At 38.6% G+C, this 22688-nt stretch overlaps 2 protein-coding genes and 1 pseudogene across 6 annotated transcripts; 1 reads left to right on the forward strand and 2 right to left on the reverse strand.

The window, feature by feature from the left end:
• Nucleotides 1-4419: 4419 nt before the first annotated feature.
• On the reverse strand, nt 4420-6060 carry LOC122013376 (annotated as a pseudogene).
• A 2753-nt stretch (nt 6061-8813) lies between these two features.
• On the reverse strand, nt 8814-9575 carry LOC122038680 (transcription factor ILI3-like). Its single transcript, XM_042598552.1, has 2 exons — nt 9234-9575; nt 8814-9149 (listed from the first exon to the last, which is right to left on the reverse strand). Exons 1-2 carry the CDS (start codon nt 9333-9335, stop codon nt 8994-8996), a joined length of 258 nt encoding a protein of 85 aa, XP_042454486.1. The 5' UTR covers nt 9336-9575; the 3' UTR covers nt 8814-8993.
• Nucleotides 9576-10713: 1138 nt separating this feature from the next.
• Nucleotides 10714-22331, forward strand: LOC122038679 (tRNA pseudouridine(38/39) synthase-like). Of its 5 annotated transcripts, none has more exons than XM_042598549.1 (17): nt 10714-10910; nt 11035-11094; nt 11641-11793; nt 11880-11952; nt 12988-13054; nt 14427-14472; nt 14565-14675; nt 14884-14968; nt 15130-15220; nt 16105-16165; nt 16254-16384; nt 17138-17255; nt 20802-20925; nt 21111-21212; nt 21276-21341; nt 21831-21926; nt 22074-22331. In XM_042598549.1, the coding sequence occupies exons 1-16, from the start codon at nt 10836-10838 to the stop codon at nt 21887-21889; spliced, it is 1422 nt and encodes a 473-aa protein (XP_042454483.1). In that variant the 5' UTR covers nt 10714-10835; the 3' UTR covers nt 21890-21926; nt 22074-22331. The 5 variants fall into 5 exon arrangements, with proteins under 5 accessions (XP_042454483.1, XP_042454484.1, XP_042454481.1 ...); XM_042598550.1 differs by having other exon boundaries at nt 21288-21341; XM_042598547.1 differs by having other exon boundaries at nt 21111-21341.
• The last annotated feature ends 357 nt before the right edge of the window (nt 22332-22688 follow it).

Below are 22688 nucleotides of genomic sequence, written 5' to 3' on the forward strand. Positions count from 1 at the left end.
ACTGGTCTCGGACCAGCTTCAAATATTCTATCTCCCCCAGTCGGGGTCGAGCGGCCGTCGGATATCTTATCTCCCTCGTTCGGAGTCGAGTGTTCTTCACTGGTCTCGGACCAGCTTCAGATATTCTATCTCCCCCAGTCGGGGTCGAGCGGTCGTCGGATATCTTATCTCCCCTGTTCGGGGTCGAGTGTTCTTCACTGGTCTCGGACCAGCTTCAGATATTCTATCTCCCCCAGTCGGGGTCGAGCGATCGTTGGATATTTTATCTCTCCTGTTCGGGGTCGAGCGTTCTTTACTGGTCTCGGACCAGCTTCAGATATTCTATCTCCCCCAATCGGGGTCGACCGGTCGTCGGATATTTTATCTCCCCCGTTCGGGGTCGAGTGTTCTTCACTGGTCTCGGACCAGCTTCAGATATTCTATCTCCCCCAGTCGGGGTCGAGCGGTTGTCGGATATTTTATCTCCCCCGTTTGGGGTGGAGCGTTCTTCACTGGTCTCAGACCAGCTTCAGATATTCTATCTTCCCCAGTCGGGGTCGAGCGGTCGTCGGATATTTTATCTCCCCCGTTCGGGGTCGAGTGTTCTTCACTGGTCTCAGACCAGCTTCAGATATATTCTATCTCCCCCGTTCGGGGTTGAGCAACCTTCACTGGTCTCGGACCAGCTTCGGATATTGTATCTCCCCCATGCGGGTCGAGTGGTCATCACTGGGCTCGGGTCAACTTATCAGATCTTTTATCTCACCCGCTCGGGGTCGAACATCTTTAATGATCGCGGATGAAAGTAGGTCCAATGGTTTCGGACCAGGATATCTCACGGGCTCTATGCCCGCTTGGCTAAAGACTTTCGCGCCCGTGCGCCTCTATTTCTCGGGCTACGCTTCCGTTCAGTTCACTGGTGATGCGTCCACTCGGCCTCTTCCGCCCGACATCTTTTCAGTCGATCGACATCCTTCCGATCGCCTGATCGGCCTCTTTGCGGTTGCGTGCTCGGCAATCGCACGTGTACCAGTATACAACGAGTTTAGCTATTTGATTTTAATATCGAGAGTGGTTCAGGCCTTTGCGATAGACTGTCCAGTCAGTCAGACTAGCGCCTCCTTCGACTAGATTTGAAGGGGAGGCTTGTGATGTGGATATAATCTTGGGGGCTTGGAAAGAATTAAGAAGAAAGAGGGGGTCATTTTGGTCATTGGGAAGGAGGAGGACTTTAGGGTTAACAGTGCTTATAAGCACTGTTCACCCACCGCCTACAAGGGGGGTTTTGGACTGGCCGCCATAAGGACAAGAAGAAGATGGACTTCTCCTTAGTCCTTCACCGCTGTTGCCGGACATATCTACTGGCGACAAACGCCCTTAGAGCCACCTCCTCCCTTCTCCTTCGACCCCGACGGCTCTCGCCATGGCTGCCAGCGCCTCACGTCGTCACCGCCGCCTCCAGCGTTTGCGGATGGCGTTGTCGATGCTCCCGACAGGCCGTGACTCCTCCTACAGCGGCCACCGGCGCGTCTCGACGTTGCCTACGTCTCCGGCGAGCGCCAACACCTCCTCCAACGGCCGCCGGTGCCTCCGGTGGGCCGCTGGTATCTCCCCTTCACCCTGTATGCTGGCGGCGGCGTCATCTTCACCGGCCGTTGTTCTCCGGACACCGCCCACAGCGGCCGTCTTCGGCAACTAGTGTCGCCGTCTCGGGCGACCACTCACAGCCACCTCCAGCGGCCAGCACCTCTGGCGTCCAGCGCCCCGGCGTCTACCGCCAGCCGGTGCCTCTGGAGTCACATCGTCACCCTCCGAGCAGCCGCTGTCCGAGGGCTCAGGTATCACACTATGGCCATAATCCGGCCTACGAGCCGAGAGTGTGTTCGGCCTTCGTGCCGCTGTCGTATCGCGACCTTCGTGCCGCTGTTGTATCTCGGCCTTCGTGTCACGGTTGTATTCCGGCCTACGAGCCAAGGTTGTAGTCGAACAGTGCATCATCCTACGGATCCAAATCGCGTCCGGCTCCGAGCCACTGGAGTCAGCTACTCACCGAGCGGGCATTTATCTACTATTCAGAGCCGCGACGACTCGATCAGTATCCCGATCAGCTCATCTACCTATCCGAGGGCGCTCCCCCGGGGCCAGGGTACGTCTTTGTATTCCTTTTGTACTTATTTTGTTGTCCTATTATTATGTGGATGGTTATATGTTCGCGGGACCTACCTCGAGCATCGAGGTACCAGGGATCGGGGTAACTCGATCACTGGTTGCAGGTGTTGTTGACCAGAAGATATCGGACGACTTGGTCAACATAGAGAACAGATCGTCAACCGGGTCATGGGGATGCGGTCAACCTTCCAGACACGTCACATCGGCAGGTTCGTCTTCTCAGCTTCCCGACAGGATCAAATATATTTCATTTTCATAATTCTTAAATTATCAATAGTCTAAATACAAATTATAAATTAAAAAATTTTATTAAGTTAAATTTGTAAATGTATTTTTCTATTATATATATATATCCGTGTCGCGACTGTTCCGACGAACAGTATTCAAGATAATTTGAGACAAATACTATTTTTTACCGTCTTATTTGAATTTCTTATATAATTATATTTTTAATCGTCTTTATTAATGTCTTATTTAGTTGAATTTGAGACAAAATTTTAAATGATGTCTTAAATTTAATATCTCCATATAAAATTTTGAGACATATATTATTACAGTTTTAATTACTTAATATTTGAGATGAATTACATCACTGTCTTAAATTTTTTATCTTAAAAGCCTAGCTAGTTTTCTAGTAATGATATTATCTTTCAGATGAATATCATATCATTTTACCAAGAGTTGTTCTACGCTTAAAATATTGCTCTTCATATTTAGCACAAAGAAAACATTTGCAATATATTCATGTTTTCCATTCTTTGAACATATGAGAATGTTACCTTTGTCTTTCGATCTTTGATTCATCTCCAAAAGATGCATTACCGCCAACTGATTCATCAAGATCTATAAACATGGTTCTTTTTCACACATATAATTGCTTGCACCAGTGTCGAGATATCACATTACATCTTCAACTCTTTCATTATCTTTATATGTAGCAGTAGGGTATCATATTCTTCTTTCCTTTCTTCCATATAGTTTGCTCTTTTATGCACTTTATTTTTGGGTGATCTATATTTTTTAGCATAATGTCCAAATTTATCACAATTGTAAAACTTAACTTGAGATTTATCGTACCTTGAGTTTGTGTGCCCTCTTCCATACCCTCTTGTTGAATTTTCCTTTCATTGTTGTTATTGGAAATCCATTCTTGTTCACTAGCGCGGCCTCGTTCATATCCACAACCTCTTCCATGTTGACTTCTATTGCTAAAGAAGTTTTCATCCTTCTTAGTTTGTTGAAAAGAAGTCTTAATGAGTTGTTGAGTAATCTCTGCATTAATTTTCTTCTTTTATTCATGAGCTTGTAATGAACCCAAGAGTTGCTCTATTGTCATGACTTGTAAATCCTTGGTCTCTTCGATGATAGTTGTAATACTATCAAATTTTGAATCCAATGATCGAAGAATTTTCTCAATTATAGTTACTTCTTCTAATTTCTCACCATTTCTCTTTAGTTGATTGGAAATTGTAGAGATTTTAGAAAAATAATCAGATATCAACTTACCTTTCTTCATACGAAGAGCATCAAATTGATTTCTTAATGTTTGAAGTCATACCTTTTTTACTTTGTCTTCTCCTTGATATAAGATTTGGAGTTTTTCCTATCCTTGCTTAGCTGAAGTAGCACTTGAGATTTTCTCAAAACCATCCTTATCAAAGCTTGATAAATGAGGAAGAGAGTCTTCTTGTTTCTCTTTCTTAAATCTCTAGATTGTCTTTTTTAGTCGAAGATAGCATCGAGTCATCACGCGGCTCAACGTAACTTTTTTTTCTATAACCTCACAAACATCATGAGCTCCAAGAAGTGTCTTCATCTTGATACTCCAATTATCATAATTACTCGCTTTAGGTACTAGATCTTGAAAGTAAGTCATACCTCCATTTGTCATAACTCTCATACTACTTTGTTAGAAAAAGAATTATGGGAGAAGAAATGCACTCTACGTGGAAGAAGAAAATAAGAAAAAATGTTAACTCAATTTGCTTTCATTAATTGAAAAGGTTATATATTTATAGGTTTATTGCATAACCGCTAATCTCAAATACATTGAATCTAGAACATTTTTTTTAATCACGAACATTCATTCTTATCAACAATTATCACCTCATTTATTCTATCTTTATCCATATTATTTTATCAATAATTATTATCTCATCTATTGTATCTTTATCCACTAACTTCATGATATTATTTATATCTTTATCCATTAACTCTATAATATTTTATCTTTATTAATAAAATTAAGTTTAATTTTAAACACGTAGCACGCCCGATTGGCAAGATCGACCAAAGGGGAAACAGAGCACTACCGGTTGGCAAGATCGACTGAAGGAGAAACAGAGCACTACCGGTTGATGGGACATACCTGGGAAAAAACGTAACAGTCTGATTGGCGAGACAGATCAGAGGAGAAACGGAGCACTACCGGTTGATGGGACCGACTAGGGGAGAAACATAGCACATTCGATCAATGGGACCGACATCAACAGGGGGAGAAACACAACATGTCCGATCGGTGGGACTGACGGGGAGAAACTCACCGGGGCTAAGAGGCAAAACTTGAACGATCAGGATTCAAGAGAGCTACCCGAGTGGATCTGTCTGTTGACTTATCGTGACCTTCATCTCCATCTAGACCTGCTAGTTGACTCTTAAGGACACCTGGAGACTTTCCAAATACACTGTATCACATCCCTTGTTCGGTTTGCAACCATTGAGATAGATATCAAACCATTATTCGCTGAGGATCCGTCTAGATCTGATGATATCCGATCCAATCCGCTGGACCATGCAAATCTAAGAACAGGACAACCTGTTCGCTGCCAGCACATATAAACCTGGCAGATATATGCAGACAAATGTTGTCTGGCAGTCAATGCTTCTCCTACCGATCGATTCTGTTGCTGTATCCATATCCGATCCAACTTTCCTCTCGTTGGTTCTTCCCCCATTGCAGAAAGAACCAACAAAGATCGGATTTGCACAATCTTGTGCACGTAATCTCCTGCTGATTAGATTTAACTGAATGAAGAAGAAGATTTAATCAGTGTCAGCTGGGAACAGAGCATTTGGCTCCCTGATACACGGAACCGCTAAAAACCATGTGCGCCATCTCTATCATGAAGACGTTTTCTGTCTCTTTGCTTGTTTGGGGTTTTAGATGCTTATTTTATTTGCATTAATGATAAATATTTCATCAAATGGATGATCGAGCATATATATAAATCCATTAATGACAGAAACCGTTACACTGGAGATCGAGGCACAACGTCCCAGAACTCAGTCACTGTAATGAAATCTGAAGATCTGTCAGCTCATCAGCAGGCATACAGTTGGACGAGCTCGTCGACGGACTCCGGCGGGGGGTCGCCGTTCTCGAGCATCCAAAGGAGGTGCTCGAACAGCACCACCTCGCAGCCTACGACGACGGCGGCGCAAGGGTCGGCGGCGGAGCGACGGGCGAGGACTTGGAAGAGGCGGTGCTCGACAAGGTGGGTGCTGATGAGGTACCGTCTGCGGGACTTGCCGACGTAGACGGGGTGGAGAACGGCAGGGGTGCTGCCGTGACGGTGGGTACTGCCGTTCGTCGGCTGCGATGAGGCGGCTGCTGGAGTGCCACCGCTTGAGCATGGACTTGATCCTGTGGAGCTTTCCGGCCATGAATTTGCTTAGTTTGAGATGCAAACCGTGTAGGGAGAGCGGCGTGGAGGCAGGCGTATTGGGAAGCACTTTTATAGACGGAGGTTAATACAGATTACACATACATAGCTGTATGTGGATGATGGGGTAAATCTTAATTAAATCATCGGTTCTTGAGGATAACCTTCGTTTTATAAGTACTTAACTAAACTTATACAAAACAAAAGTCTCCTGCAAACATCTTTGTTACATTCAAAAGAATATTTATATATTTCCATAATAATATAATATTATCTATTTTAGACTTAGACCTTTATGACATTACTCTTGATAGAGGTCTTATACCAATTAAAATATTCTACATCCTTTTAAATCTAGGATCTTTATTAAAAATTTTCAATATTAAATTTTAATCGAATCCCAACAAAAAATAGATCTTGATCAAATGATATTGAATACAATCCATTCCATTCTTTACTTAAAAAAAAAACCAATATAACCTTATATTATTTAATCAAATCAAATTCTCTCTATAAGTTTCTCGAAAAACTCGATTCATGTTCATTCTTTACAAATTGTAATCAAATATTACATTGGGTCGATTACTAAAATCAATAATTGAATATTATACAATTCAAATAATTACGTTAGAGATGTGATGTATCATGCACTAAGTCCTCAGAACACTTTTATACAGGAAAGGAAAGCTAATTTCGTTAATAAAATTATTATTATTATAATAAATGTAAATTTATTAATTAAATCGATTTAGCCATTACTTTGGTAACAAATTGTGCATATTCAAATTGTGCATACATATTAGCATATGTATTTTTGTTAATATTGTGAGTGTTTCTTATCTATTTTGGAGAAGTTTAATTAGGTTCGAATTGTTTAGAAATGTGAAAATCACATGTAGGTGGGGGAATTTGTAGGAGAGCAGATTTCTTGGACCACTCATATTTACAGTTGGAACATGATCGTGATCTAATCATAATTAATTGTGATTTCTTCTTGGGTTTATCGTCCTCATCAGGTTATAATTTGGTGGCCAAGTTGCTGAGCGCCAAATGAGGATCTCCTCTGGGTGGTCTCCAGTCGCTCGTTTTGAATCAAACTATAATCTGATGGGAACGATGACCCCATAAAAGGATTGCAACTAATTACGATTGAATCATGATCAAGATCCAATTATAAATATGAATAGTTCATATCTTATTCTAGATTCAAGATATCTTGTCTCAATTTGCAGTGATCGTGATGTCTTTGTTGAGAATTTTTTTTATTATTACTGGACAATTATAATACAATTAATTAATTAGTTAGATAATGCACATGACACAGGTTTACCATTATAATGTTTTTTAACCAATTAATTAGAGTGGAGACAAATTTTGATCATGTATATCATATGACATAATTTTAACGGGTTATAAATTGATTTCATGATTTATATTTTTTTATATAATCTAAGGATGAATGGTAAAAAACGTTTTAAATAAATATAATTATTTTTTTACTATAATATGACGATAAAACATAAGACTTTTTGGTGCACTCTGTGCTCAAATTCACGACAAATAAGACTTACATAATACACATGAGTTATAGTGGACCACTATGTGTTTTTATTTTTTATGAAAAAAATTTGAGTGATTTATTGATATCTTTTAACCTTTTACCTTTTACCTTTTACCTTTGACTCCCTCATTAAGAGGCAGATCTCCTAGACTATTTTTTTTCCTGATAAGGGGATGTATTATCCTTATTTATGGTTGGATTATAATTATGATCCAAAAGTAAATAGTTGTGATTTTTTTTTGGGTTCATCGTCCCTATTAGGTTATAGTTTTTGTTCAGAGTGGACGACCGGAGATCGTCCAGAGGACATCCTCGCTTGATGTCCAGTAACCTGGCTACTTATCCACCACTGGAGATCTTCAGGCGGTCTTCGACCGCTAGCTTCGAACAAAAATTATAACATGATGGGACAGTAAATCCAAGAAGGGATCACAACAATTTGTAGTTGGATTAAGATCGTGATCCGATCGTAAATACGAATGACATATCCCTTGAACCATAAAAAAAATCATAAGATCTGTGCTCCCTCATTAGCTAATGTAAGACCAAAAAAAAAATTTATTTATCAATTAATGTTTTAAAAATAGAATCTTAATTAAATGTTTTTTTAAAAAATAATTCAGGTGCCTTTCTTCTCTGAAAAAGCCCAACCTAAGAAAACCCAAATAACTCAGCCCAAATAACCCAGGAAGAATCTTCCTTTTGCACGCATCCAACTCCTTCCCCTCCGCGAATCCAACACTAGCAAGAACGGTCTGTAGCTCCCCCTGCATCAATGAATCCGCCGTCGTTCTCGATCCTCTTCATAACCATCTCCGCTTCTTCTCCACTATAAAAGAAAACGGTGGAATAGACGTGACGAAGTGTTTGACAACGATCCAATTGTCTTTATCGTAAGGAAGGCATGCAACGACGGCAACAACTCGATTGGCCGGCCAACTGGCGTTGATTTATAGCTTCTCTCCGGTCGCAGAGACAACGAAGGCCTAATTTCCAAAACATGAGAGTTGGCTCGCCGAAATGCCAACGTGCCCCAAAGATCAGTCAAAGATTCTAACCGAGTGTTAGATATATATAAAATCTCAATATTGGTTCCCAATCGTAGCCAGTGGTGATGTTGACGAAGACCCGACAGCAGGAGCCTCTGCCTGCGCTACTGTTAATGCACCTGCCTCCATGGACACTGACCCACGTAAACGGCAGGTGACATCCCTCAATCAGGTCCACCTCCATCAGTCATCTTCTCGAACACTCATCACTTGAATTGTTTCTTTGTCTTTGCTCCACAGCCAACTATTTTCTGTTCCTTGTCCAAGCCATTTTCTTCCACATTTGATCAGTTATATCTGAAAACTACATGCATGCGTACTTCTCCCGGGCTCTGTTTTTCTTTTTCTTTTTCGTTTTTGTTAATTTTGTCTTGTTTGTTCGGTAAAATGCTAATTAATTCATCCCCTTGCCTGCATTTTTTTTTCATCATGTTGGCAAATTTTGTTCATCAATGGCATCAAGCAGCAGCAGCAGCAGTATTAATTTCTGCATGCTAATATATAACACTAATAGGCTGATGAAATGGTACAGAGATGACTATATAAATATATATATATCGACTCCGTTATTAATTAGGACCGGAAGATGCTCCTAATGATCTCAGCCTGAGGGCTGTCGGAGTCCATCGTCGACATCAACTCGGCGAGCCGGCCGCTGAGGTCGTCCACCTCCCGTTGCAAGCTCCTGATGTAGCTGCACGTCTCCTTCAGCAACTTGGATGATGATGCCTGCATGCATGCAAGATCAGTTGACATCAAAATTCAAAATTAAGATCACAGAGATCGGATGCTAGCTACTTCTTCAATTCGTACCCTACTCGTGCTCCTGCGGCGAGACTCCGGGAGAAGAGACTGCAGCGAGGAGACGAGCTCGTTGATTTCCTTGTCGGTAATCCTTCCTCTCTGGCTCGACATTGTCTAAGTATGTGTTTGTGGAAAGGGAGGAAGAGTGAAGGGGAAATGGGAGGAGGCTGTATTTGTAGGCCTACGTAGCTAGAGGGTATCGTGTTGATCAGACAGAGTAAAAAGCATCGTTATCAGTCGGTATGCCTAAACTTAGCATCTCCAACGCCTAGCTCTTTCCTTGAAACGACGGGTCTTGAAATCTGTGTCCCCGGAGGAGCAGACGAGGGGGGACCTCGCCATTAAAAGGAGCTGGTGCAGGTTTCCCGCTCTGCTGGAACAAAACCCCATCGCGACCACACTGCATGCGCCAGGATCCCAACGTATTTACCTGCCGCCATCAATGGCCTGAGGAGGTGCGCGCGGTAATCAAACGGTAAAATCGGGTGGGCCCCTTGTCGACTCCGCGCGACATCGGCGCTCCGAGGAGGGAGGGCGCTGCTGCCGGCGTCAGGATCTGCCGCAGCGTCGCCTGGTGTGTCGCGATTGGCGGGCGACGCGGCCGCGTGACTCGTGGGCGCCGGGCCCACGGGGAGCAGACTGAGCTGCGGAATTCCGGCTCTCAAATTCGTGCCGCGAGCGACAGCTTGCGTGCCTTTGTCGATGCGGTGAATGAGGAGGAGCATTGATGGTGCTGCGGCGACTGCGAGAACAGGGGGAGAGGGGGAGGCAGGTGGCCGAACAGTGCCCGCGTCGTACGGTCAGGATTTCACCGTTTCAGACCTAACGAGAAATCAATGGAATTTAATAGATACGGTGAATTTTATTATGCAAACGATAAAATTATTCGCGCACGAAAAAAATAAATAATTTACTATATTAATTAATTTAATGTTTTTGGTCTGTCTAGTCTCTTTTAGCCTATTTAATTGGTCTGGTCTGCTCGATGCATGTTAGTTCAATTGGTCCAGTACTCCACTGACCTCATTCGATGCGCCTAATTAATTGGTTCGCTCCGTACGATCCGGCCCATCAACCTGTCCAATTGGATCGTTTTACGCTACCCAAAGCACGTGCTGAAAATCAGACGAGGGGTAAACCGAAGAAAACAGGAGTCACAAGACTTTTATCATGATATTGAAAGAACAGTGAGCTTAATTTTTTTTTTAAAAAAAATTATTTTAGAAAAAGAAGACAACATTTGGGAAAATTTGAATTGGCAAATCTCCAGAGGCATGTCATAAAAAAATACTTTAAGCATTCATCCAAATACTTATATAATATTGTATTATGTTAAAATTATGTTGTTGGATATATACAAGATGTTCTTGACCTTTTGTTTTTGTTTTGGAGGGTATCATTTTTAATGTTTCATCTCTAATGAACAAATTAAGGGTGCACATGGACATTTAAAACTTTTGGGGGTTATTTTGAAAAATGTGATTGATAAACTATGGGAGCTATCTGAAATTTCACGGCAGGAACATCGGAGAGAACCCTCTCGCGCACCGTGGGCAACGGAACGCCGTCGACGAGAGGAACGCGGAAGCAGGGACTGATTGAGTCCCTCGGATGGCAGGTTTTGGCGGTCTAGATCTCGTGACAGGGCTCCAAGCTCAGTTGGACTACTTCCGCGACCGTGTAGAGGTAAAAACCTAGTAAGACCTTGCGTACGTCCCGCTTCCATCGAGCATCTCGTGTTTTGTTGATATGAATTTCACAGTCTTTCTGTGGCCTCACTCGACCTTCAATTTATGGTTGAAAACTTAAGGAACTGGAGCGGGAGAACAAGAGGTTGCTGTTTCGGTTATCAAAATGCCAATGCTCCGAGGTTTGCTTCTAATAGGTCGCGTCTTAGTTTTTTCTTAGCATGAAGCAGTTTTATAAAATTTGAGGTTTATTTTGTTTGCTGCGGACGACATTGCTTTTACAAAGTGAATTTAAATTCCTGAATGATTGCTGTTTGTAGGCTCTTATATTTGGCTATAAATGGATCTGTGGATCGGGAGTACTATATAAATCTTCCTCAACAGTGTTTTATTTTGTTATTGTTGTTGGTTTGTTTTGCAATTTCGTTGTTTTTTCATTTATGTTTGTGGTAATCAGACCTTATTGCACCATGGGGCCTATTGCGCTATAGGCCATACTAATATTTCTTAGGAACCTAAGATTTGTAAGTTATCAAATGGCTTAGAAATGTAATTACTCAATGCTTTGATTTTTTATTTATTTATTTCAAGAAAGTGGTTTCATAATGAAATCACAGAGATTAATTAAAATATTTATTATTCCCATCATATGGATAAGATACCAAAAGTTATTAACCTGCTAACAGCATTAGAATTTGTAAGTCATCTAGTTCTCGTTATTTTTTTAGGTAGATGTTCAGTCTCCTACCGATGCATGCATAGGCTTCCAAGGAGGATTTAAAGAATCAAAAGGAGATGAAATTAGGAATATTGAAAATTTAGAAGCTGTATTGGGTTGTCTTTCTGATAATTTCACGGCTTCTTCAAATAATTCGGTCAGGGTAAACTTTCAACTACACATTACAGTATTGTTAACATTTTCCTTTAGTACATGCAAGTTTAAATATACAACATAAGTTGCCTACAGAATGGACATATGGCAATCACAGGATTTGGGGAGAAACTCATGTTGATGAACAGTGAGACAGGAGAGGAACCAGGTTAACTATGTTTTTCCTATCATATGCTAATAACCGTTTTGTGTTTATAAGATAAAATACACTGTTTCTTATATTGTAGTATGCAATAAGAGTTCTGTTCTATTCACAAAATTCAAGTAGCCCACACAGCATATCAACATGAAAATGCCAAGCATAACCTTTGTGTTTTATGGTTATCTTGTAGTTGAATTTCACATACTCCAATTTAACTGAATACTCAATGATCATAGAACACAAACATCCAAATTACAAAAAGTTAAATTAAAGAATATAAGCAACCATTTCCTTGTTTTGACCCACCTTCTTTTGGAGTGACATTTACTTTATCCATAATTATCAAATGCACCAATAGCATACGTTATCACCGTTATTGACTAAAAAGAACTCATCTAACATAGTAATATGTGATTTTCTGTCATTGGTCCCATTTATTTGAGATTTTGCCTTCATCACTTGCTTTCTAGATTAAGGTGTCATCCAATTCGAAAGATAAAGATGTTTAGATATTTGCTTCCTCGTTGAAGTTGGGTATGTTTATAAAATAAATATACAGATTAGATCCTTTGTAATTGCTTAGGCTTTTAGGATAATTTTAACATGATCCGAAAGAAAAATTGTGTTTGAATTGTACTACTTTCTGTAGAAAATGTACACTCACAGTTATTCCATGTGTTGTGCCTGAACCAGAGCAGTTAATCCACCTCTAGCCATGTGAGTGCAATTGTATAGGAAAGAAAAACAATGGAGTGGTCTTTTTCCCAAGTCCTAAACAGGTTAAGCGTCGGGATAAATAGTCAACCAATCAAATTTTGTGATAAAACTAAGCTATTTAATTCATCAATAGTTTCTTTTTCCTGGGCTTGAAATTTCATTGGTTGTGCCATATATTTACTTTCTTTTAGAATGACTATTTTTTTGTTACTTTTTTCTCCCCTGCATTGCATTCAAAAGGAAAAAAAAATGGTCGATGAATATTGTAGCAGTAAAGACAAAGCTATAGTTTAAGACTGCTGACTCGGATGGCATGGTATACAGGTCTTCAGAAGATTCATCATCCTGCAAGGAGATATGTTGCTCTGAAAATCATGTACTTTGGCCAGAGGTAACCTACCTTTTAATTATGACCAAATGCATTTTCCCTGCTAAATCTATTCTAAACCAAATGAATGTGACTATTAATGCCAATAAGCTGCTGTTGTGGAGTACACCATTCTATATTTGGAATGCATGAGAGTACTAGGGCCTATCTGGGAGTTTTTTTTTAAAATAAAAATTAGATTGAAAAACAGATGAGAAATAAAAATGGAATTCGTTTTCATATTTTTAAAAAATAACATATGTTTGAGAGATCATATCAATTTTTTTATAACATTGGAAACTATGAAATGTCATTTAGTTGTAAACAAAAACTATTTCATTAGCATATTCTTGAATACACACACATACACACACACACAGTTGTGTTATGCTATGGACTGTTCGCTGCGGAACAGTCCGCGTTTCCTTGGTCGAGTTGCCTGGAATTGATCCGGGCAGCTCGATTTTTTTTTAAATAAAAAATTCCTTAAATTTAATCCCTAAACACCCAAAATACATATATTAGATCTAAACCTAAAATTCTTTTAGTTTTAATTTTTTTTTTAGTTTGAACATTATAACCCAACCCCTAAACCCTAAAGACAAATTTAATTGGCTTAATCCCGGAGCTAAAAAAATAAACAAAAAAATAAAAAATGCTATTAGGCACCCTAAATATAACCTCATGAGCACCTAATTTTTTTTTTTTAAGTTTTAATTTTTTTTTAGCTTAAACATTTCAACCCAATCCCTAAACCCTAAAGACAATTAATTGACTTAATCCCGGAGCTAAAAATAAAAAATAAAAAAGGTATCATATGAATCGAGGCGCTTGAATTCAATCCAAGCGCCTTGACCATTGTCGCAGACGAAGTCCGTAGCACTTCGTTCGCAGCATATCAAATATATATACACACAGTCACACACACACACATACGCACACGGGTTTGTTACCCTAAATACCATTGTGCACACCCATTGTGTATATATATATATATCACCTAGTGTAAATTTTTTTTTAAAATTTCCTTTAACGTAAATACTATACCCTAAATCCTAAGTCCTAAAATAAAAAAATTACACTCGATGAGCACGGCGTGTGCACCATAAGGTGCGCAACATTTCAAATGCTATATGTATGTATGGTATAATTTGTTTTTTCTTTTTATTGACTAAAATTGTTTTTTTTAATATAATTCTACTACTAAATAAATAAAAAAATTAAAATTATATAGTTATAACCATGAAAACTAATAGAACAATTAGTGTTTATCTCTTACTATAATTACATGTGCAATTTTTAATTTAATTTTCTGTAGTATACTATAATTAATTCTTAATACATAACAATGGATAACAAATGAAGTTGGTTTCACGAATTCATTATTTCTCTATAGGTTTTATGGGTTTGCCTCGGAGGCTCAGATGGATCCAACTATTGAGGTTTCCATTTATAAACCTCCGCTCTATTTTTTGAAGGATGTAGAAAGTAAAAAAATATTCAATTAAAATGATCTCATCTCCTGCTTTTGCAGTCTGAAATTTTTAAAGCACTTGAGAGGACAAAACTTATGGTTGGAACGAAAGAGAGTTCGGGATATTCAAGATGTGGTAGAACTGACAAGGGAGTTTCTTCGTCTGGTCAAGTACAGTTTTGATTTTTATTTCCACTGTTTTAACATGCGTAACACAATGTTTAGGAGGTTTATTTCCAAATAATGTGTATGTTACCGTTTGTCTTATCTAATACCTAAATTGTATGTTTAAGACTATGATGGTGCCATATGCTGCAAGAAGCTTGCTTAATTTGTGTGGGCGTTTAATCAAATTTGATAGTTGAAATCTTTGTGGCAGGTAATTTCTTTGTATCTAAGATCAAACCTTAAGGATGCTGGAGGGAATACAGTGAACCAGATGAGTACTTTGGAACAGAAATGTGGTATGTTTCTAATTGTTAATGTGCAAGCTAACCTGGCAACACTTGTTGAACCAAAATCTGTTGATTAATTCATAAAGATAATTTGCTTTTGGTCCATCATTCACTTGATTTAGTAGTTAGCCTCATGTGATTTGTTCATTGTTCTTTTGCTTCATCTGCAGAAATTGATTATGTGAGAGTGCTGAATAGAGTTCTTCCAGGAGATATAAGAGTGGTAGGCTGGTGTCCTGTTCCTACGGATTTCCATTCAAGGTTTTTGTGCGTATTTGATTTCAAATTTTATGGTTAATTGACTGGTTGTTTGCTAGATTGTATGCACCTCTTAAAGAAGTACATTATTTGAGCTTCTAGTGCATAATCTGATGATCATAAAGGTGTTAGATAGGCAGCTAGTGCATTCAATGTAACCAAAATCCTAGTTTCAAATAAGATTTAAGTTACAATATATATTGGAGACATAATCAGTGATTAATAATAGTTTCCGAAGTTTGACGGGATGCTATTGTATAACTTTTACTGATTTAATCAGTTGTGTGGCACAATGTTTATAGAATATATTAATTTCATAAATAGGATAAATATTGAATGCATTTACATTATTTATGATTCTACATCCCACAACATATAAATGCTTAAAAGACTGCAACAATGCATTTACGTTTCTTTGAGTGTTCCATTACCCGAGCTCTATGGAACAAGGTGAGAAGATGGCTTAATATTCAATATGAACAACTGGAAGACTGATGCAGATTTTCCAGCAGCATTACAGAGGCAACCAGTGCATTATGAAGGCGCGATACTAGTCGGTTTTATGATTTATCTTTTGTGGGAATGTCGCAATAGATGTCGTTTTGAGAATGATATACTTGGCATTGATAGGATGTTCTACAAACTACAGACGCATGTCTATCGGTTTGTGGATCTTCATTGATTGTATGTCTAATTGTATGTCAGTTTGACAACCACACACACACACACACACACACACATTAAAAGACTGAAAGTTTGATATCGCAATTTCATAGTTCTCTATTATCATCATACATAGCCTGATTTTTTTGCTAGCTTATTCTGAAAGGTGATATATTCTAAATAATTTAGTTTGTTTTCTGTCAACCTACTACTTGATATTTCAGGTTTAGCTGTTTGAGCAGAGAATATCGGTACCTTTTCTGGAAAGGAAATTTGGACATATTGGTATACTATTCTTGTTCCTATATTTCTACTAATTAACACATATATCTATTCAAAGAGAGAGGCAAATATTCTATCTGGTTTTAATCAGGCAATGAAGCAAGCTGCTGGAAAGTTCATTGGGGAATATGACTTCAGAAATTTTTGTAAGATGGATGCTGCAAATGTGAATAACTACAGGCGAAAAATTACATTCTTTGATATATCTCTTTCAAAGAAAAGGTATGGTTAACACTTCTCTATGGAAAAATAAAATTTTGAGCAACCAAAGCTCATACTGAACAAAACTTTAGAGAATGGAGTAATAGAAAACTTTGCTCCTTGTGTCATAAGAGATGCACTAGTAGTTGACCTACCTTTTAACATGTTTCTAATTGTATTCTCTCTATCTACAGAGCTGCACTTAATTAAAATTTACGTGTTCCTGTGTTTGGAAGTTGGATGACTTGTTTTGGCTGGGCATGTTTGAGATGGTTACCAAGGATAATATATCACAAAGTTGGTGGTCACCTGTTATGAATACCATATGCAATACCATTTTGTGTGCTTCCTCTAAAATGTTAATTATGTTGCCAATATAAATTTTCTCATAACCACTATTTAGGTTCCATGAAGTTATTATTATGGAAGTCAGCTCAAATAAACTCAAATTATATTTTTGAATCTTTTTTATTTTTTGACTATGCTTCCATTTTTTTCTCTCAGTCAGGAGTAACTTGCAACTCATTAGATCAAACAATCATGTAAATAAGTAACGAAATTATAGTAGCACAAATATACAACTTCCTTTGTAGGTATAAAACACTGGTTATTCTCATCTTACATGGAAATATTCCAGTTTGGTGTGCACATTTATCATACAGATCAGAGACTTTGTTTTTCTTTACATCTTGTTTCAAAATGCTTTTACTCAATTTCCTAAAATCTCCAATTTTAGTATATTTTTCTAAAGTCTCTTGTCACTATTTTGCATAGGTATGCTGATGATGAACTATGGGCAATGACTGTCAGGGGTAGTGCATTCTTGTGGCACCAAGTCCGCTGCATGGTTGCAGTATTGTTTATGATCGGTCAAGGTCTTGAATCACCTGATGTGAGTGTGCATATATTTCTGGCAATCAATGTCTTAGTCTCTATCTGCATTTGAGCAAAATCGTGTTATTTTTTATCTTTGATGTAGGATTGAAAAGCACTATGTTTTTCGTAAAGCAATAGAGAAAATACACTGGAAATAAAAAAATAAAAACAGAACAACAAAAACCAAGCTCACATGTTTTTACTGGGTTTTGAGCTGCAACAACTCCTACTCCAAGGCCCACACTCGTGTTTACGCAATCCACTAAAATTTTGAGCGTTTACACAATTAGTTTGAAATGAAAGTACAAGTAAACTAAAATTAATTTTACTGACGACTTTGAAATGGAAGCTCGTAAAATGGTGTTATTTTTTATCTTTAATGTAGGATCGAAAAGCACTACGTTTTTCGTAAAGCAATAGAGAAAATATAGTGGAAAAAAGAAATAAAAACAGAACAACAAAAACCAAGCTAACACGTTTTTATTGGGTTTTGAACTTTAACGACTCCTACTCCAAGGCCCACACTCGTGTTTACGCAATCCACTAAAATTTCGAACATTTACACAATTAGTTTGAAATGAAAGTACAAGTAAACTAAAATTAATTACACTGACGACTTTGAAATGGAAGCTCGTGCGTAGTCGTCGTCGGGGCAGCGTTCAGGCATCATGGAGAGCTTTTCAGAGCAGCGCTCAAGGATGGAAGATGTAGAAAGTTGTTGTCGCTTGTATTGAAGTTTTATCCAAAGGGCTGGTCGAACATGGCTTTTATGAAACGTTGAAGGCACCTCCAGTCTTGTCCGAGGTGCCTCTAGGTGTAAATCTGATCCTTTAAGCTTCGATCGCGATAAGTTTAGCGGACTACGACCTTTATCTGTCTGAGGGTGCCTTCCAAGCGCTCTGAGGTGCCTCCGCTCCAAGGCGCCTTCCATGCGCTCCAGGGCGCCTTCCCGCGGCAAGAACTTTATCCTTAATGTTCATCCGTTGGGGGGCGCCTCCGCCGCCCCTATTCAGGGCTCCTTCGCGCAGCTCCAAGGCCCCTCTGTGTAGCTTCGAAACACCTTCATGCAGCTCCAAGGCGCCTCGGGCATTGTTCATCCGAGACTAACTTATGCATTTTTACTCCTACAAAACATGTTAGTCTAAATACAAAAAGATACCTTGCAAGACAAAGTTAACACAATAATAAAAATATAGTATTTTAATAGTCTTAGGATTGTCCGGTTCTGATTTTTAGATTTTTAGTGAAACCCTAGGTCGAACCGACACCTATTGCTCCCTCAAGAGGGAACGCGTACTCACCTACTTCTCTCAGGAGAGTGACCTTTTGCCAAACACTCGTTTGGACTTTTGCTTAGCATCCGACCTTGAGCTTCGGGACTTCCGCTAAACGTCTGATTCTCGACCCGCCTAGGCTTTCGCCTAGTGTTCGTAACCCCCAGGGCCTCCGCTCGATGTCTTGATCTGCAAAGTGTCCAATCCCTTGACTGGGCACGAGTGCCCAGTTCCTTGACTAGGACTTCATACCCATTCCCTTGACTAGAACTTTGTTGCTTAGCCTCAACTAGAACTTGCTTGCACACTTAGGGAAACTTGTTAAATCACAACACATTTTAACTTTGAACCCTTTGCCATTATTAAAACTAAGTTTGATTAGCTGGTACTTACAACACCAACATTTGATGCTTATTTACCCTAGGAATATTCATCAGGTTTAGTTTCTTTTAATAAGCTGTGATTTTAGATAAATTGTTTTATATGTGCATTAATGACTCACGGGCTCATTACGACATGGAGAATAATGGCTGCTGGTTTATTAATTAGTAGATGCACTTTAGCTGGGAACTCTGTCTATATGCTGAACTGTGAGGCAAACTGCCAATGCCATATATTTTTTTGTTGTTTTTCACTGAATTCAATGGACTTGCTGTTTGTCAGTGTAATGTGCCGGAATTGATCTGTGAGACATGTGAATAGATATACTAATATTGATTTTGATGATTTGTTTTGTGGTATACTATACTTGAAATTTACTTAGATTGTTCATTGCATAGAACTGTGTTATGGAAGATATGTAGGTGAGTCAAAATTAGGACTGGTTGGCTCAAATTTAGGTTGGGCAACCTTTCTTTAAAATACCATATGTTGGTAGATTGGTATGAGTCAGCAGCAAAGGGAAGGTAGGGAGAGATCAAGAAGAGGAGAGAAGAGGAGGACGGGAGAGGAGGTTGAAGGAGTAGGTGAAGGAAAGGTGAGGAGTATGGGAGAGTCGTACGAGGGAAGATAAGAAAAAGGGGAGAGAAGCAGAGGTTCGAAGTTTCTTTATTTTGCCTGATGAAAAGTTAAAAGAGGGAGATAGCTCACTGTTTCTGTGTTTTCTGTGCTTTCTGCTTCAATTAAAAGGAATCAAATAGTAAAAGGACAGTGGAAAAGACATACAGAGAGAAAGCAGCAGTGTAAAGAGATTTTAGAGCAAAAGAAAGAGATACATAAAATAAAATTTGTGATTGCTTCAATACCTTGGTCAGATTGCTGTTGGCCAGTCTAACCTCTACATAATCCCCTTCTGAGCTCTCTTACATTATGGTAATATCTCTTGGCATAAGGAGTTAAGAAATTGTGATGAATAAGTAATTCAGTTTCGTATAAACCCACATTTGCTGACCATGAATAGGTAATTCACTCTCCAAGGGCTTTTTGTCTTCATATATCTCCTTTCATGCTACACGGGTACTGAAATTAAATAACTAATAGAAAGAAATGCACATATTAGCTCCAGAAAATTTTGTTCAATTTATAGAATTCACCGCTAATAGGTGTATGAATATGCACCTATTAGCTCCGCTAATTGTTTATGCCTTGTGATTCATTGAGGTTGTTCCAATTCGCGAAAGATTTGGCATAGTTTCTACTTTCTAGGCCTTGTTTACAGAATAATCTCAAAGTCATATTTTGGAATTGGAAAGTTAGCCTTGGTACATGATAGGTATCTTATCAAACATATAGGTTGTCTTGGATATTATCACATTCAATTGATCAGGACCTAAAAATCCATGGATCTTGAATTTGGACAACAACAAGAACAACTAATAATTCCACTTGAATTTATTTGCACCTCTTCTTTCCTTCTGTTCAGCTTTCTCTTCCCTCATTCTCCCTTCTTCTCCCACTCTTATTCCTGCATACTGATTATTTTACCTTGGTTTTAGTGATCACATTTTAGTTTGTGCCAATGGCAAGTATTGTTGTAGTCATATCTTGTATGGTGCTTATCCAATCGTACTAATTTTTTTATAGTTTGGATAAGCTTCTTAACTACACATGTAGACCACATATGCCATATGCTATCGTTATGTGGCCTTCAAAATTTACCTAGGCAGCTGGATATGCACCTAAGAAGGCCTTTTTAAGACCATAATTTGGATATAGTAAAATAATCTCCATGCAATGCAACTAAGCTATTATGTTGGTTTGACATTTTATCTGATATTCTACTTCATTTTTTTCGATTTCAGAATTTGAATCTCTTTGTAACCTCATTCAAGAAGTGAATTTTCATACAGGTTATCAATGCACTACTGGACACCATTAAGACCCCTAGAAAACCTCAATACAATATGGCTCCAGAGGCCCCCTTAATCCTACGGTTTTGTGAATTTGAAAATCTTGAATTTATTTGTTCACCAGGTAGTTCACAACCATATAGTTCTAAAATGTTAAATTCTGTGCAATTTAGCATAACAACTTTATGAACATCATACCTGAATATATTTAGCTCGTTGAAAGTGATCAGGAAAAAACTAGTTGTCATTGTTATTTTTAATTTGGTGATTGCATAAAATTAACATACAGATTGAAATGAATTTTGCTAGATGCCAGCCGAGCTTTGCATGAACACTTGAAGAGTGAAGTCCAAAGATACATTCTCCAAGCAGCTATATTTGATGAAGCACTAAATTGCTTATTGACCCCTGGTACGCATGAGTCTTTACAGTTTGGTGTGTATTTTGCATCCTCACGGATCATGGACTCTACAGGAGAATCTTCAGGATCCTTGAGGAAGGGTAAAGGTCACATACCGCTACTGCTTCGAGTAACTGAACGTAAGTCAAACTGGTTTAAGTTGTACTCCTAATGTGGTCATTTAGGTTCACGAATGTGTATGGAAAATACTTTGTTCCTCAATATATAAAGTGACAACTTGCTCATTTGATCACTGACAAGTAATGTCTGCACATGCAAAATTTGTTGTTGCTCAACCCATAGATTTGATCACTGCTGAATACAATGACAACTTGCTTATTTGATCTCTAATACTAAGCAATGCCAATTAAATTATAAATGCATTTGCTGAACATCTCTAACTCTGTATATTGATCATGGTGTTGATCACATCTCCTAAAATTATAATGCTGATGTATCATCAAACCACATGTGACAAGAGTAAGGATTTGAGATAAACTCATATTTGTAACATAATTACTTTCTGTTTGGAAACATAGGTATTAATCCAATAGTTGCAAGATTTGATGTCTCCCTGGAACACTTGCTCTTATTTTAACATTCTAAAATGCATCTGTTGTCAACTCCAGCATCCTATGAGGAACGAAGAAACAAACTGTGTCTGAAAGCTACTTGCAAGAGACATTGAGTTGCCTGCCTGCATTTTTGAATTTTTCTTGGCTCTGGTGTGTATGGACCTTGCTAGCCTTCCTGTTCGATACTATCATACTCAGCATATGATATCTTGAGTTTAAAATGTGCATATATGGCTATGGATGCGAGATTCTCTTTTTCTTTTTCTCTTTATTTACACATTATTCTTGATTACATAGATCTCTCTCTGCTGCGATGGGGCGTGGGAGGTTTTCAGTATAGGTCACAACCTTGTATACTTCACCAATTGGTGCTCAGCGTCATCATAGTTCACAGCCGAAAAGTTTTTTGTTTCGTGCCAAATAATTTGCTCCCGTCGCAGGATTTGGTGGAGAGACAAACTTATAAAGACCAAAAATATGTATGAACTGTCGGCGATGTTGTTTATTTCCATTTATTAAGAATTTATTTTCTTATATGAACTAATGGCCTATTCAGTGTGATAGCGCTTCATCATTTCAAGTCAGTTGTATTGAATTTGTTTCTACTGCAAATTTAATTTATATTCTGATAGATTGCTTATCTGAAAGCTTTGCGAGTTATCCCAAAGGTGTTTTGTAGCAGAGTAAATTCAATTTTCCCCTCAAATGTTTATATTATAGGTGTTTGTATTAACCTTTTCATGTGAAATGAGATCACCGTAGAGGGTGTGATGGAGCAAATGAACTTTTTATTGAAAATTTAAAACAATTTTTTTGTTTATTGATTATTTTTTTACTGAATCTTGCGTTTCTTTTAATTTATCATTAAAAGAAAAACGTTCCACTCTCTGTAGTCTGTTAAATTTATTCTTG

Source organism: Zingiber officinale, chromosome 1A, assembly GCF_018446385.1.
Source record: "Zingiber officinale cultivar Zhangliang chromosome 1A, Zo_v1.1, whole genome shotgun sequence".
Classification (NCBI taxonomy): domain Eukaryota; kingdom Viridiplantae; phylum Streptophyta; class Magnoliopsida; order Zingiberales; family Zingiberaceae; genus Zingiber; species Zingiber officinale.

What these genes read in the sequence shown, in the direction of transcription:
- LOC122038680 (XM_042598552.1), bottom strand. Translation starts at nt 9,335, where the DNA reads ATGTCGAGCCAGAGAGGAAGGATTACCGACAAGGAAATCAACGAGCTC. An exon ending in GCCGCAGGAGCACGAGTAGG is followed by an intron (nt 9,150 to 9,233) that starts GTACGAATTGAA and finishes GCATGCATGCAG; the next exon opens with GCATCATCATCCAAGTTGCT.
- LOC122038679 (XM_042598547.1), top strand. Translation starts at nt 10,836, where the DNA reads ATGGCAGGTTTTGGCGGTCTAGATCTCGTGACAGGGCTCCAAGCTCAG. An exon ending in ACTTCCGCGACCGTGTAGAG is followed by an intron (nt 10,911 to 11,034) that starts GTAAAAACCTAG and finishes TGAAAACTTAAG; the next exon opens with GAACTGGAGCGGGAGAACAA. An exon ending in GAGTTTCTTCGTCTGGTCAA is followed by an intron (nt 14,676 to 14,883) that starts GTACAGTTTTGA and finishes TCTTTGTGGCAG; the next exon opens with GTAATTTCTTTGTATCTAAG.